The sequence below is a fragment of the Oncorhynchus mykiss genome, chromosome 26 (genome assembly GCF_013265735.2).
Source record: "Oncorhynchus mykiss isolate Arlee chromosome 26, USDA_OmykA_1.1, whole genome shotgun sequence".
NCBI lineage: Eukaryota > Metazoa > Chordata > Actinopteri > Salmoniformes > Salmonidae > Oncorhynchus > Oncorhynchus mykiss.
The window spans coordinates 18,178,752-18,193,934 of NC_048590.1; the positions used below are offsets into that span (position 1 = coordinate 18,178,752).

At 42.0% G+C, this 15,183-nt stretch overlaps 1 protein-coding gene across 2 annotated transcripts in view; it reads right to left on the reverse strand.

Moving 5' to 3' along the window:
* The window catches only part of LOC110506340 (carbonic anhydrase 7), a 42,367-nt gene extending 27,683 nt beyond the window's left edge, over nt 1-14,684 (reverse strand). The window contains exons 1-6 of one of the 2 annotated variants that reach the window (XM_021585893.2): nt 14,445-14,684; nt 13,898-14,095; nt 7,724-7,842; nt 2,919-3,014; nt 2,042-2,104; nt 1,747-1,902 (exon numbers count right to left, since the gene is read on the reverse strand). In XM_021585893.2, coding sequence (XP_021441568.2) covers nt 1,747-1,902; nt 2,042-2,104; nt 2,919-3,014; nt 7,724-7,842; nt 13,898-14,095; nt 14,445-14,481 — 669 coding nt within the window. In that variant the 5' untranslated portion in view covers nt 14,482-14,684. The remainder of the gene's footprint in view (nt 1-1,746; nt 1,903-2,041; nt 2,105-2,918; nt 3,015-7,723; nt 7,843-13,897; nt 14,096-14,444) is intronic. The other variant, XM_021585894.2, reaches the window with a different exon arrangement.
* Between the last annotated feature and the right edge of the window lie 499 nt (nt 14,685-15,183).

The following is a 15,183-nucleotide window of genomic DNA, read 5'->3' on the forward strand; positions in this document are numbered from 1 at the left end:
AGCTGTAGATCTCTGCAGTTCATCCAGAGTGATCATAGGCCTCTTGGCTGCATCTCTGATCAGTCTTCTCGTTGTATGAGCTGAAAGTTTAGAGGGACGGCCAGGTCTTGGTAGATTTGCAGTGGTCTGATACTCCTTCCATTTCAATATTATCGCTTGCAGTGCTCCTTGGGATGTTTAAAGCTTGGGAAATCTTTTTGTATCCAAATCCGGCTTTAAACTTCTTCACAACACTATCTCGGACCTGCCTGGTGTGTTCCTTGTTCTTCATGCTTTTAACGGACCTCTGAGACTATCACAGTGCAGGTGCATTTATACGGAGACTTGATTACACACAGGTGGATTGTATTTATCATCATTAGTCATTTAGGTCAACATTGGATCATTCAGAGATCCTCACTGAACTTCTGGAGAGAGTTTGCTGCACTGAAAGTAAAGGGGCTGAATAATTTTGCACGCCCAATTTTTCAGTTTTTGATTTGTTAAAAAAGTTTGAAATATCCAATAAATGTCGTTCCACTTCATGATTGTGTCCCACTTGTTGTTGATTCTTCACAAAAAAATACAGTTTTATATCTTTATGTTTGAAGCCTGAAATGTGGCAAAAGGTCACAAAGTTCAAGGGGGCCGAATACTTTCGCAAGGCACTGTAAGTGTATTGTAAATATTTAAAGATGAATGAAATGGTATATTAGCCAACTACACCATTGAGTCTATTATCTACTCTAATCTTTTTTTCAAGCTATATGAGCACCTGCAAAGGGAGAATCTAGCCTACAGTAATTCAGAGAATATGCACTGCACAGCTACATAGTAAAGAATCTGGGTGTGTGCGTGACTGTCACGAGCTCCAGGGTAATGACCACTGTTTGAATGGAGCTTAACCTGTGACTTGTGACACCTGGATCCACAAAGAGTTCTTTCAAATCTAGGGTTCCCACTAGGATTACAGCAGGCCACTGCTGCAGCCCTCTGAGTCCCCCCACACACAGAGGGACTGCATGGCATCCAAACCACACATGCAGTAATCCACTCAAAGCCATGGCTGAGCCTACTGCCCTGGCACCCTCCAATCAAAGCCCTCCGTCTGGAGAAAGCCCAGCCACAGTAACATCAAAGATGGCTCAAGGACAGCCCCAGCTCAGTCACTGGTGGTCATAAAGCCTTCACATTGATGTTTCAAATCATTAACCATGAGGTGAGGGGAGAAATGAATTGGTATATTGTAAAAACAGATAGGGTTCGTTTACACAGGGCAGCCCAATTCTGATTTTTTTTTTTTATCACTAATTGATATTTTGAGCCATCTGATCTTTTTCAGAGCTGATCTGAAAATATCTGATGTGATTGGTCAAAAGACCAATTAGTGGGAAAAAAATATCACAATTGGGCTGTCACAACGCAGCCACAGTGTTGCAAGTGAGCCATCAAAGTGAACCTTGACATACTTTTACTTGTCAATTTCAGTGTTACAGAATAATTACTTCAACAGACACTCCCACATAAATCAGTGTAAAAACCTCAGTGCCTTTTTCTTTCTTGAACATTTGGAGGAAGGGCAGAGGAAAGGCAGAGCACCCACCGTCAGGGCAGACGGCGGTCATTCAAATGGTTCATCATTTACATCACGACAAAAGCAGTGGTTCACTGTGGTTTCCCTAAGCGGAGACCCCACATTTCCATAAGCAGAGAGATCTCCATATTGGTAGTACCGATTCACCCCTATCAGATGGCGAGGGCTCCCACCTGTTTCTCTGAAACTACGATTGGCTCCTTCAGAACGATCCAGGTGACACTCTCGTGAAGAGGCGGCGTGGTCAGTGAACCCGGGTAGGTCCAGAAGTGGAGGCTGTTCGGTAGGAGGCACTTGGGATTGAAACCTTTGAAATCTGCAACGCTTCCCTGGGTGCAAATAGAACAAAGAATAGGATGAGAAAAGTGGATTATGAAACACTTAAGATTAGTCTTTTATCAAATGCCCTGTTGAATCATCCGAGACACTCGTTAGGTGAATCATTCTTTTGCATTATGTCAGACTTACCTTAAACTTCACCTTGTATAAAGCATCTGTTATCTTGTGTAAACCTCTGTGTTCACCTCCGATCTGTAAACAAAACACCTTCCTTTTTTTAGCTCAACATTCAAACATTTGCCCAAACAGATTGTCATATCTGAGAAAATATGATGCTATCCATAAACCTTCTAAATATCTTACAATTTTTTTATTTTTTTTTACCATCACGCACTGTATGCGTACTCTGAGTGTACAGGAACACCTTCCTAATATTGAGTTGCACCCCCTTTTGCCTCCTGGCACCCACTGCCATACCTCATTCAAAGACACTTCAAATATTTTGTCTCGCCCTTTCACCGTCAATCGCACACATACACAATTCACGTCTCAATTTTCTCAAGGGCTTAAAAATCTACTTAACCTGTCTCGTCCCCTTCATCTACACTGATTCAAGTGGATTTAACAAGGGACAATGTCTTTCACCTGGTCAGTCTGTCATGGAAAGAGCAGGCGTTCCTAATGTTTTGAAAAGTCTGTGTGTACGTCAATGTTGTTATCAATACGATATTTCATAGACGCATACATTTTATACTTTGCATTATGTCAATACATTGTCTGTAGAAGTGTGCCACATATGTTCCACATGGTACTGGTATGACTGAACAATTTTCAACACAAACACGGGTAAAATGTTTTCGTCCACTCTGTTCAGACCAAAATCATAACATGTTTTTACATTGTTCCTTCAGTGATTGCTGATCTTCAGTCTAATCCCTGTTAAAACAGAACTTGGTGGAGCAGAAAGAGATTACATTCCAAAGCAATTTACTGGCTGACAGATAAACAGCTGCTGGCTGATGCGGGGGGGAGGTGGTAAGCGGGGTACCCCGGGGGAGATCCTCACCTCTAAAAAGATGCCAAGGACAGCCAGGCCATCGGGGGCTGCCGCTGCCTCCCCAAATGTCTTGTACTTGTCTGCGTTCCAGTGCACCAGATGAAGCTGCAGGAGGAAACAGGGAGGAGGGGCAGCAGGGTTAGGGACAAGCCTGTGCCAAGCACCCACATTCAGGGAAACACAGCTTTGTCTCAGGTACTAAACAAACCAGTTGCCTAGTACAGAGGTCAACCGAACCAGAGAAGGGAAAACTACTTATTGGCAAATATAGATGCAGATGTACAGTGCAATCGGAAATGATTCAGACCTCTTGACTTTTTCCACATTTTGTTACGTTACAGCCCTATTCTAAAAATGTATGAAATTATTTTTTTCCCCCTCATCAATCTACACACATTACCCCATAACGATAAAGCACATTTTTGCAAAAGTATTAAAAATCAAAAACAGAAATTAACTCAGCAAAAAAAAAAAACATCCTCTCACTGTCAACCGCATTTATTTTCAGCAAACTTAACATGTGAAAATATTTGTATGAACATAAGATTCAACAACTGAGACATAAACTGAACAAGTTCCACAGACATGTGACTAACAGAAATTGAATAATGTGTCCCTGAACAAAGGGGAGAGGGGGGGGGGGGATCAAAATCAAAAGTGACAGTCAGTGTCTGGTGTGGCCACCAGCTGCATTAAGTACTGCAGTGCATCTCCTCCTCATGGACTGCACCAGATTTGCCAGTTCTTGCTGTGAGATGTTTACCCCACTCTTCCACCAACGCATCTGCAAGTTCCCGGACATTTCTGGAGGGGAATGGCCCTAGCCCACACCTTCCGATCCAACAAGTCACAGACGTGCTCAATGGGATTAGGATCCGGGCTCTTCACTGGCCATGGCAGAACACTGACATTCCTGTCTTGCAGGAAATCACGCACAGAACGAGCAGTATGGCTGGTGGCATTGTCATGCTGGAGGGTCATGTCAGGATGAGCCTCCAGGAAGGGTACCACATGAGGGAGGAGGATGTCTTCCCTGTAATGCACAGCGTTGAGATTGCTTGCAATAACAACAAGCTCAGTCCGATGATGCTATGACACACCGCCACAGACCATGACGGACCCTCCACCTCCAAATTGATCCCGTTCCAGAGTACAGGCCTCTGTGTAACACTCATTCCGTCGACGATAAACACGAATCGAACCATCACCCCTGGTGAAACAAAACCGTGACTGGTCAGTGAAGAGCACTTTTTGCCAGTCCTGTCTGGTCCAGCGACGGTGGGTTTTTGCCCAAAGGCGACGTTGTTGCCGGTGATGTCTGGAGAGGACCTGCCTTACAACAGGCCTACAAGACCTCAGTCCAGCCTCTCTCAGCCTATTGCGGACAGTCTGAGCACTAATGGAGGGACTGTGCATTCCTAGTGTAACTCGGGCAGTTGTTGTTGCCATCCTGTACCTGTCCCGCAGGTGTGATGTTTGGATGTACCAATCCTGTGCAGGTGTTGTTGTTACAAGTGGTCTGCCACTGCGAGGATGATCAGCTGTCTGTCCTGTCTCCCTGTAGCGCTGTCTTAGGCGTCTCACAGTACGGACATTGCGATTTATTGCCCTGGCCTCATCTGCAGTCCTCATGCCTCCGTGCAGCTTGCCTAAGGAACGTTGACGCAGATGAGCAGGGACCCTGGGCATCTTTCTTTTGGTATGTTTCTGAGTAAGTAGAAAGGCCTCTTTAGTGTCCTATGTTTTCATAACTGTGACCTTAATTGCCTACCGTCTGTAAGCTGTTAGTGTCTTAACGACCGTTCCACAACTGCATGTTCATTAACCGTTTATGGTTCAATGAACAAGCATGGGAAACAGTGTTAAAACCCTTCACAATGAAGATCTGTGAAGTTATTTGAATTTGGAGTTTACCTTGTTTACATTCAGTACCAGTCAAAAGCTTTGACACCTACTCATTCAAGTTTTTTTATTTTTTATTTTAAACTATTTTCCATGTTGTAGAATAATAGTGAAAATAGTGATAATAGTCAAAACTATGAAATAACATATGGAATCATGTAGTAACCAAACGTGTTAAACAAATCAAAATATATTTTATATTTGAGATTACCATCCTTTGCCTTGATGACAGCTTTGCATTCTCTCAACCACCTTCACCTGGAATGCTTTTCCAACAGTCTTGAAGGAGTTCCCACATATGTTGAGCACGTGTTGGTTGCTTTTCCTTCACTCTGCAGTCCAACTCATCCCAAACCATCTCAAATGAGTTGAGGTCGGTAATTGTGAAGGCCAGGTCATCTGCTGCAGCACTCCATCACTCTCCTTCTTGGTCAAATAGCCCTTACACAGCCTGGAGGTGTGTTGGGTCATTGTCCTGTTGAAAAACAAGTGGTAGTGGGACTTAGCGGTAGTGGGACAAACCAGATGGGATGGCATATTGCTGCAGAATGCTGTGGTAGCCATGCTGGTTAAGTGTGCCTTGAATTCTAAATAAATCACTGACAGTGTCATCAGCAAAGCACCCCCACACCTCCATGCTTCATGGTGGGAACCACAAATGCAGAGATAATCCGTTCACCTACTCTGCGTCTCACAAAGACACAGCCGTTGGAACCAAAAATCTCAAATTTGGACTCAGACAAAAGGACAGATCCGGTCTAATGTCTATTGCTCGTGTTTCTTGGCCCAAGCAAGTCTCTTCTTATTGGTGTCCTTCAGTAGTGGGTTATTTGCAGAAATGCGACCATAAAGGCCTGATTCACGCAGTCTCCTCTGAACAGTTGATGTTGAGATGTGTCTTATTACTTGAACTCTGTAAAGCATTTATTTGGGCTGCAATTTCTGAGGCTGGTAACTCTAATGAACTTATCCTCTGCAGCAGAGGTAACTTTGGGTCTTCCTTTCCTGTGGCGGTCCTCAATGAGAGCCAGTTTCATCATATAGAGCTTGATGTTTTCTTGCGACTGCACTTGAAGAAACTTTCAAAGTTCTTTACATTTTCCGGTTTGACTGACCTTCATGTCTTAAAGTAAAAATAGACTGTCGCTTCTCTTTGCTTATTTGAGCTGTTCTTGCTATAATATGGACTTGGTCTTTTATCAAATAGGGCTATCTTCTGTATACCACCCATCCCTTATCACAACACAACTGATTGGCTCAAACGCATTAAGGAAAGAAATTCCACAAATGAACTTAAGACACACTTGTTAATTGAAATGCATTCCAGGTGACTACCTCATGAATCTGGTTGAGAGAATGCCAAGAGTGTGCAAAGCTGTCATCAAGGCAAAGGGTGGCTACTTTGAAGAATCTAAAATATATTTTGATTTGTTTAACACTTTTTTGGTTACTACATGTTTCCATATGTGTTATTTCATAGTTTTTTTATGTCTTTACTATTATTCTACAATTAAATAAAACCCCTTGAATGAGTAGGCGTAGTAGGTGTAACTGGTACTGTAAGCATTCAGACCCTTTGCTAGGAGACTTGAGGTGCTCCTTGTTTCCATTGATCATCCTTGAGATGTTTCTACAACTTCATTTGAGTACACTTGTGGTAAATTCAATTGATTGGAGATGACTTGGAAAGGCACACACCTGTCTATATAAGGTCCCACAGTTGACAGTGTATATCAGAGCAAAAACCAAACCATGAGGTTGAAGGAATTGTCTGTAGAGCTCCGAGACAGGATTGTGTCGGAGGCACAGATCTGGGGAAGGGTACCAAAAAATGTCTGCAGCATTGAAGGTCCCCAGGAACAGTGGCCTCCACAATTCTGAAATGGAATGAGTTTGGAAACACCAAGACTCTTCCTAGAGCTGGCCACCAGGCCTAACTGAGCAATCGGGGGAGAAGGGCCATTTTCAGGGAGGTAACCACGAACTTGATGGTTACTCTAACAGAGCTCCAGAGTTCCTCTGTGGAGATGAGAGAACCTTCCAGAAGGACAACCTTCTCTTGCAGCCAGATGGAAGCCACTCCTCAGTAAAAGGCACATGACAGCCCGCTTGAAGTTTGCCAAAAGGCCCCTGAAGGACTCTCACGCCATGCCAAGCGTCACGTCTGGAGGAAACCTGGCACCAATCCCTACGGTGAAGCATCATGCTGTGGGGATGTTTTTCAGCAGCAGGGACTGGGAGGCTAGTAAGAATCGAGGGAAAGATGAACGGGGCAAAGTACAAAAGGATCCTTGATGAAAACCTGCTCCAGAGCACTCAGGACCTTAGACTGGGGCAAAGGTTAACCTTCCAACAGGACAACGACCCGAAACACAAAGCCAAGACAACGCAGGAGTGGCTTCAGGACAAGTCTCTGAATGTCCTTTAGTGGCCCAACCAGAGCCGGACTTGAACCCGATCAAACATCTCTGGAGAGACCTGAAAATAGCTGTGCAGCAACGCTCCTCATCCAACCTGACAGCGCTTGAGAGGATCTGCAGAGAAGAATGGGAGTAACTCAGCAAATACAGGTGTGCCACGTTTGTAATGTCATACCCAAGAAGACTCAAGGCTGTAATCACTGCCAAAGGTGCTTCAACAAAGTACTGAGTAACGGGTCTGAATATTTACGTAAATTGATATTTCCTTTTTTTTATGTCAAGACATGTTTTTGCTATGGGAAATGATGTGTAGATTGATGAGGGTAAAAACATATTTATATATTTTTTTACATCTATTTTAGAATATGGCTGCAACGTAACAAGATGTGGAGAAAGTCAAGGGGTCTGAATACTTTCCGAATGCACTGCATGTCGGGGAAGATGTGGTTACCTAGGCTCCGTCTGGGTGATTAGGAGGGGGAAAACGCTCACCTCTGAAGCGTAGGTCTTCCCTCGGACGGTGTGCTCAGAGCCTTGGCTGCCCTTCCCGCCCCAGTGGAAGTGGAACTGTTTCAGCCGGTAGGCGTTGTCAAGGGGGCCTGCCCTGATTACTGTCAGGGCAGAGGACGAGAGTCAGCCAGCCAGCCACTGCCATGCCTTTATGCGCCTATGCCTGGCACAACACACTAGGCAGGCAGGCAGGCAGGAAACACCACATACCAGGCCTGGAAGAGCGACTCAACCTGGCTACACCTGCCACTGCTCACTAAATCACTCTCGCTAAGCTGATACAGATCAATGACACTCTGACAGACACAAAAGGCACCTTGCCCCGCAACCACACGGTTTACTACTCCTCCTAATTTGGCTAAAACGGTAATTTATTACAACAACTATGTCCTCATGAAGGCCTTACTTTCCCTGACATAAAACAAATGAGTGTATTGTGAGCATGCGTCCTGATATGCCTAGGATTTGTCCTGTAACTAACTGGTCTAATTGGGGTGGTGCTGGGGATAAGGGTCCCAAGATAGACATTGTCTGGGCTGGGCTCAGTTAGTGACAGTGTAGGACAGGGCAGTAAGTGACTAATTATGTCTGATACCACTGGAGCCAAGCCATGCAAAGCACACACAGGTGCACACAGTGTACCCATATACACACAGCGAGATCTTTGTGATGGCAGATGAAGAGAATGCCGGAGATCGGAATGTCACAAACTAGGTTTCCTTCCATCTAATTGGTGACAGATTTTTTTATGCTAATATTCTGAAATCATTTTCAAACCAGAGATGGGTTTCCATCAAACAGACGTATTGTGTGCATGATGACATGGTGCACATTAAAATAACTTTTAGAGTGAAATTCACATGTACCTAATAAAATACAAACAAGTTAAATGGGTTTCCATCGCATTTTCAACAAAAACTGTTGCATTATATAGCAAATGTGCCCACTCTGGTCTTGTCACGTGTGCTCTAGCCAACAGCTGGCAGACACAGTTCTGGCAGTCTACCTACATGAGCTTATTATGGATAAGAGCAAGGTTATTTTTATTTGTCCAAGGGCAGCCAAACGTCGACCATGATGTTACCAAAATAAGACCCTCGATATTTATTGGAAAGGAGCATCCAGCGTAGTGTTGCAAAGGCAAGTAATATTACCATTAAACTACCGGAACGTGTATCTTGCAAGGATTTGATGTAATCTATCTCAAGACATCTAGCGGCCATTTGAGGTACTTCTGATTTTTTTTGAGGTGTCTAATTATCTCTGGCCCTCTGTGTGGCCTTTTCATATATTTTACATGTGATATAATTAAGATGTTCAAATTAAACATACAATTACAGAGCAATAAAACATCCTAAATATAAACCATCAACTTTGTGAATACCATTGGTGTTAAATAAAAGGGTTTCAGCAGGAAATATCCTTTATAAAAAAAAACTCATTTATTTTGCTATGTCAGTGTGTATTTCTTGTCAATGTAATTATTGTCAAACTGGTGGCATTTGTAAAAGAAAGTCAATTGTTGCACTTGCAGAGTACATAAAAAAATAATGGCATTGCTGATTAGATGTTTGTTTTTTCCTTCTCTTGAACCATATGTACAGTGCCTTGCGAAAGTATTCGGCCCCCTTGAACTTTGCGACCTTTTGCCACATTTCAGGCTTCAAACATAAAGATATAAAACTGTATTTTTTTGTGAAGAATCAACAACAAGTGGGACACAATCATGAAGTGGAACGACATTTATTGGATTTTTCAAACTTTTTTAACAAATCAAAAACTGAAAAATTGGGCATGCAAAATTATTCAGCCCCTTTACTTTCAGTGCAGCAAACTCTCTCCAGAAGTTCAGTGAGGATCTCTGAATGATCCAATGTTGACCTAAATGACTAATGATGATAAATACAATCCACCTGTGTGTAATCAAGTCTCCGTATAAATGCACCTGCACTGTGATAGTCTCAGAGGTCCATTAAAAGCGCAGAGAGCATCATGAAGAACAAGGAACACACCAGGCAGGTCCGAGATACTGTTGTGAAGAAGTTTAAAGCCGGATTTGGATACAAAAATATTTCCCAAGCTTTAAACATCCCAAGGAGCACTGTGCAAGCGATAATATTGAAATGGAAGGAGTATCAGACCACTGCAAATCTACCAAGACCTGGCCGTCCCTCTAGACTTTCAGCTCATACAAGGAGAAGACTGATCAGAGATGCAGCCAAGAGGCCCATGATCACTCTGGATGAACTGCAGAGATCTACAGCTGAGGTGGGAGACTCTGTCCATAGGACAACAATCAGTCGTATATTGCACAAATCTGGCCTTTATGGAAGAGTGGCAAGAAGAAAGCCATTTCTTAAAGATATCCATAAAAAGTGTTGTTTAAAGTTTGCCACAAGCCACCTGGGAGACACACCAAACATGTGGAAGAAGGTGCTCTGGTCAGATGAAACCAAAATTGAACTTTTTGGCAACAATGCAAAACGTTATGTTTGGCGTAAAAGCAACACAGCTCATCACCCTGAACACACCATCCCCACTGTCAAACATGGTGGTGGCAGCATCATGGTTTGGGCCTGCTTTTCTTCAGCAGGGACAGGGAAGATGGTTAAAATTGATGGTAAGATGGATGGAGCCAAATACAGGACCATTCTGGAAGAAAACCTGATGGAGTCTGCAAAAGACCTGAGACTGGGACAGAGATTTGTCTTCCAACAAGACAATGATCCAAAACATAAAGCAAAATCTACAATGGAATGGTTCAAAAATAAACATATCCAGGTGTTAGAATGGCCAAGTCAAAGTCCAGACCTGAATCCAATCGAGAATCTGTGGAAAGAACTGAAAACTGCTGTTCACAAATGCTCTCCATCCAACCTCACTGAGCTCGAGCTGTTTTGCAAGGAGGAATGGGAAAAAATGTCAGTCTCTCGATGTGCAAAACTGATAGACATACCCCAAGCGACTTACAGCTGTAATCGCAGCAAAAGGTGGCGCTACAAAGTATTAACTTAAGGGGGCTGAATAATTTTGCATGCCCAATTTTTCAGTTTTTGATTAGTTAAAAAAGTTTGAAATATCCAATAAATGTCGTTCCACTTCATGATTGTGTCCCACTTGTTGTTGATTCTTCACAAAAAAATACAGTTTTATATCTTTATGTTTGAAGCCTGAAATGTGGCAAAAGGTCGCAAAGTTCAAGGGGGCCGAATACTTTCGCAAGGCACTGTATATCTACTAGAAATTCATGGACAATATGGAGGCATATATAGTAATTAAAAATAAATATCCAAAACTTAAAAAAAAAAAAACATATTAATATAAAAAATACAATAGATTGGCCTATATTTTCTGTTATTTACAAAAATTGTATTCTTGCCTTTTGTGCTGTTGTCTGTGCCCAATAATGTTTGTACAATGTTTTGTGCTGCTACCATGTTGTGCTACTGCCATGTTGTGTTGCCATGTGTTGCCACCAAGCTGCGTTGTCATGTGTTGCTGCCATGTTCTTGTCTTAGATCTCTCTTTTTATGTACTGTTCACCCTTGCCCTATATTTTGTTTTTAATTCCAGCCCCCGTCGGAGGCCTTTTGGTAGGCAGTCATTGTAAATAATAATTTGTTCTTCACTGACTTGTTTAGTTAAACAAAGGTTAAATAAAAATACTGAAGATTCCGGTAACTTCGGTAAACTTTGGTAGCTTTGCAACCCTAATCAAGCGCATCACTGTGCACTTTACCACCCTGTGAAGATCATCGTAACTTATTTCATCAGTAGCCTAACAAACTGCATGCTTTCCAGAGTCATTGCGGGAGGACCACACGTGACTCCACGTTTGCTTCGATATGATGGTTATTAGATCAATATTTGCACAAAGACGTTTCCGCCATTTCTCGCATAATACATTTTACTTCCAAAAAATGATCACACCATGTCGAACGGACAAATTGTCTGTTGACATTTATCAAATTGATCTTGCATTTCAATTTCCATTAGCCCGGTCGTGACTTTATTAATGCGTCTAATAATTCATCCTCATGAAACGGTTGGGTGGATAAGAATGGCACCTGGGTAATGTGTGCTTTAGAGCATGTTCCTACGTTTCCTGAGTTACTGATACACTAAGCATGTACACACATGTACAAAAAAGGTACCCACACCATAAATCACACAACCACAAAAGGGAAACAGGACAAATGGGCATGCATAGGTGATGGAACTTCCAACCAGCCCGATGGTGAAAGTATAGGGAAGTCTATCGATCATAAGACCATGTCATGCAGAATGGAACTTGTTTGTTTGGTTCCTATGAATTCGTTTTCATAGTGATCTACACCTTAGCCAAACAAGCCACACTTTGTTAAGACTGAGAAAAATCAGTCGTGGCTTGTATTTTCCTTTTGTGGAGGGACTTTTTAAATGTATTTGTTACATGCTTTGTAAACAACTGGTGTAGACTAACAGCAAAATGCTTACTTACAGGCCTTTCCTAACAATGTAGAGAGAGATTTTTTTTTTGTAAGAATTAAGGAAAAAAAATACACAATGAGTTTACAATAACTTGGCTATATACACAGGGTACCAGTACCAAGTCGATGTGCAGGGGAACGAGATAATAGAGTTAGAACACCTTTTTGTTGTAGGCGTTCAGTTAACACTTTTCAAAATACAAGCCCCAACTTACTTGGTTGTCATTCTATTCAGACCCTTGGTTCCAATGACCTTTTGATGCCACAGAAGCAAAGCAGCTCTCCTCATGTTTTATTTGTCAATGACTTTGTTTACTTGGGCTATCAGTTTAAAAACAGATATGAGGCAACTATAAAGATTACCTGATGTGGTCAGATGTCTGGTCTGGCAGAAAGACACTCCTACAGTTAAATACTGGCTTCACTATATCCACAAAAACACATCTCACTGAATCATACAGTCCAGTAGGAGGGGCCTTAATGATATACAAATTTAAGTGGTCTATCCATCAACCACATTTTGATGGCGGTTGTGATGAAGTCTGCAAATACAAAACATATTTTCAATGGATAATATTGAACATTTGAAGTTTCCTGGCAATAAAACTAAATGCTGTGTCATTTAGGGCATTAGGCTTCCACAATCTACTACACTGCTCAGAATGGACGACGGTGGAGAATCTGCTGTCAGTGAACTTTGAAGCATAAACAACAGTGACTAAGACCATGCAAAGTGTAAGCTAGACATTGTAATAAACGATTCATCCGCATACTGCACGTAGGTAGAATTGCCTCCACTAAATAAGTGTCACATGTGCATGCAAGGGGGGGGTGGTTATAGCATGATAGTACTACTACACAGTACCCGTAACATAATGGTGTCCCCTTACCAATACAGTGGTTGTGTTGGCTAATGTCATAGTCATGAGTGATGGAGGTGTCCAGAAACAACCACCCACCCGTCACAATGATATACATCAGTGATAAAAAAAAAACGCCTGGGCTGGCTGACTTTCACACTCAGTCAAAGTTGAAGGGTTGATGATCGAATCTGAAACAATACTATTTCTCAATATTGCTTGTATTCAGTGGTGTAAAGTACTTAAGTAAAAAATACTTTAAAGTACTACTTATGTAGTTTGTACTTTACTATTTATATTTTTGACTACATTTACTTCACTACATTCCTTAAGAAAATATTATACTTTTTACTCCGTACATTTTAGTTGACACCCAAAAGTACTCGTTACATTTTGAATGCTTAGCAGGACAGGAACATGTTCCAATTTACGCACTTATCAACAGTACATCCCTGGTCAGCCCCTGACTGCCTCTGATCTGGCAGACTCACTAAACACACATGCTTCGTTTGTAAGTTATGTTTGAGTGTTGTAGTTTGGCTTAATATAAGAATTTGAAATTATTCATACTTTTACTTTTGATACTTAAGTATATTTTAACAATTACATTTTACTTTTGATACTTAAGTATATTTTAAACCAAATACTTTTAGCCTTTTACTCAAGTAGAACTTTACTAGGTGACCTTTACTTGAGTCATTTTCTATTATAAAGGTATCTTTACTTTTACTCAAGCATGACAATTGGGTACTTTTTTCACCACTTCTTGTACTTCTGTTTGCATTCTATATGATCTATAGCGATATCTTCCCCTCTGTTGCCGTTACCTGTTTTGTCATCGGTGTCATCAAACTCCACTGTCACAGAGTGGCCGTTGTTGCAGATGTTGATTGAGTTGCAGTGGTCGTAGGAGACGAATATGGGAGGCAGGCTGGCATCGTATACAGTGTCCTCGGGAACTATGTCTATGGGAGACTGGCGATTGCCATGGGCGATGGGAAAGTTTTTGTGCCATGCATCTGGACCTTAGAAACAAAGATGGTCAGAGCTGGACATGACAAAATGTAATGTAAGAAAGGAGATCCAGTCATTCACCATTTTACAAAAACTTTTATTAAATTTGTTTAATCAGCCAATCTGTCGCTTCATAATAATAATGTCAGAGGTGACATAGTTCAAAACATGAATGTGGTTATAGCCTATTGCCATCAGAAAAGTATAATCAAATATGCATTCAGTCTTGCAGAGAAAAATGCCCGAATGCCTGTCACTCGCAGCGCACGAGCGTCCCCAAACAAGGTCAGCGCTGAGATGCGGTGTGTTCTACAGTAGCGTGCATAGTGATGCTCTCCCAGGTTGGTAGGTTTTACTTACCGTCCTCCTCTCCGTATCCCCAGTGACGCCCTGTCATTTCGATGATTCCGCTTAGATTCACCTTATCGATATGCTGACCAACTCCGCCTCACAGTCCAGACTGCACGAACTGATGGGATAAATGGCGTGACGAATAACAAGTGCTGGCGTGTGAGCAGTGTTAATGAAGTCTGGGAGTTGAGGTTGGGAAGGATGATCAGGTGGCGACGAATGGCAATCGTAATGATCCTTCCTTGCCACGCCCTCTTTTAAATTCCACTGCTTGATTTATGTTACTGTACTTCAAAACATCTAAAGAAAGACCCCCTTATTTATGATAATTAGACCTAGTACAGCAGCCAATTAAGATACACTTTCCTTTGGACTAACAAAGTAGCATGTTTCACAACATGTTTTAATGATAATGCGTTGCACATATTTCAATGGATAAAGTGTTGTTTTGCATTTCCAGTTTAAACGCATACCTAATATGTAAGCAATAAGGCACGAGGGGGTGTGGTATATGACCAATATACCTGGCTGTTTTTATGCACGACACAATGCGGAATGCACAGCCCTTAGCCTTGGTATATTGGCAATATACCTCAAACTCCTGAGGTTCCTTATCGCTATTATAAACTGGTAACCAACGTAATTAGAGCAGTGAAAATAAATGTTTTGTCATACCCGTGGTATGTCTGATATACCACAGCTGTCAGCTAATCAACATTCAGGGCTCGAACCACCCAGTTTATAATAA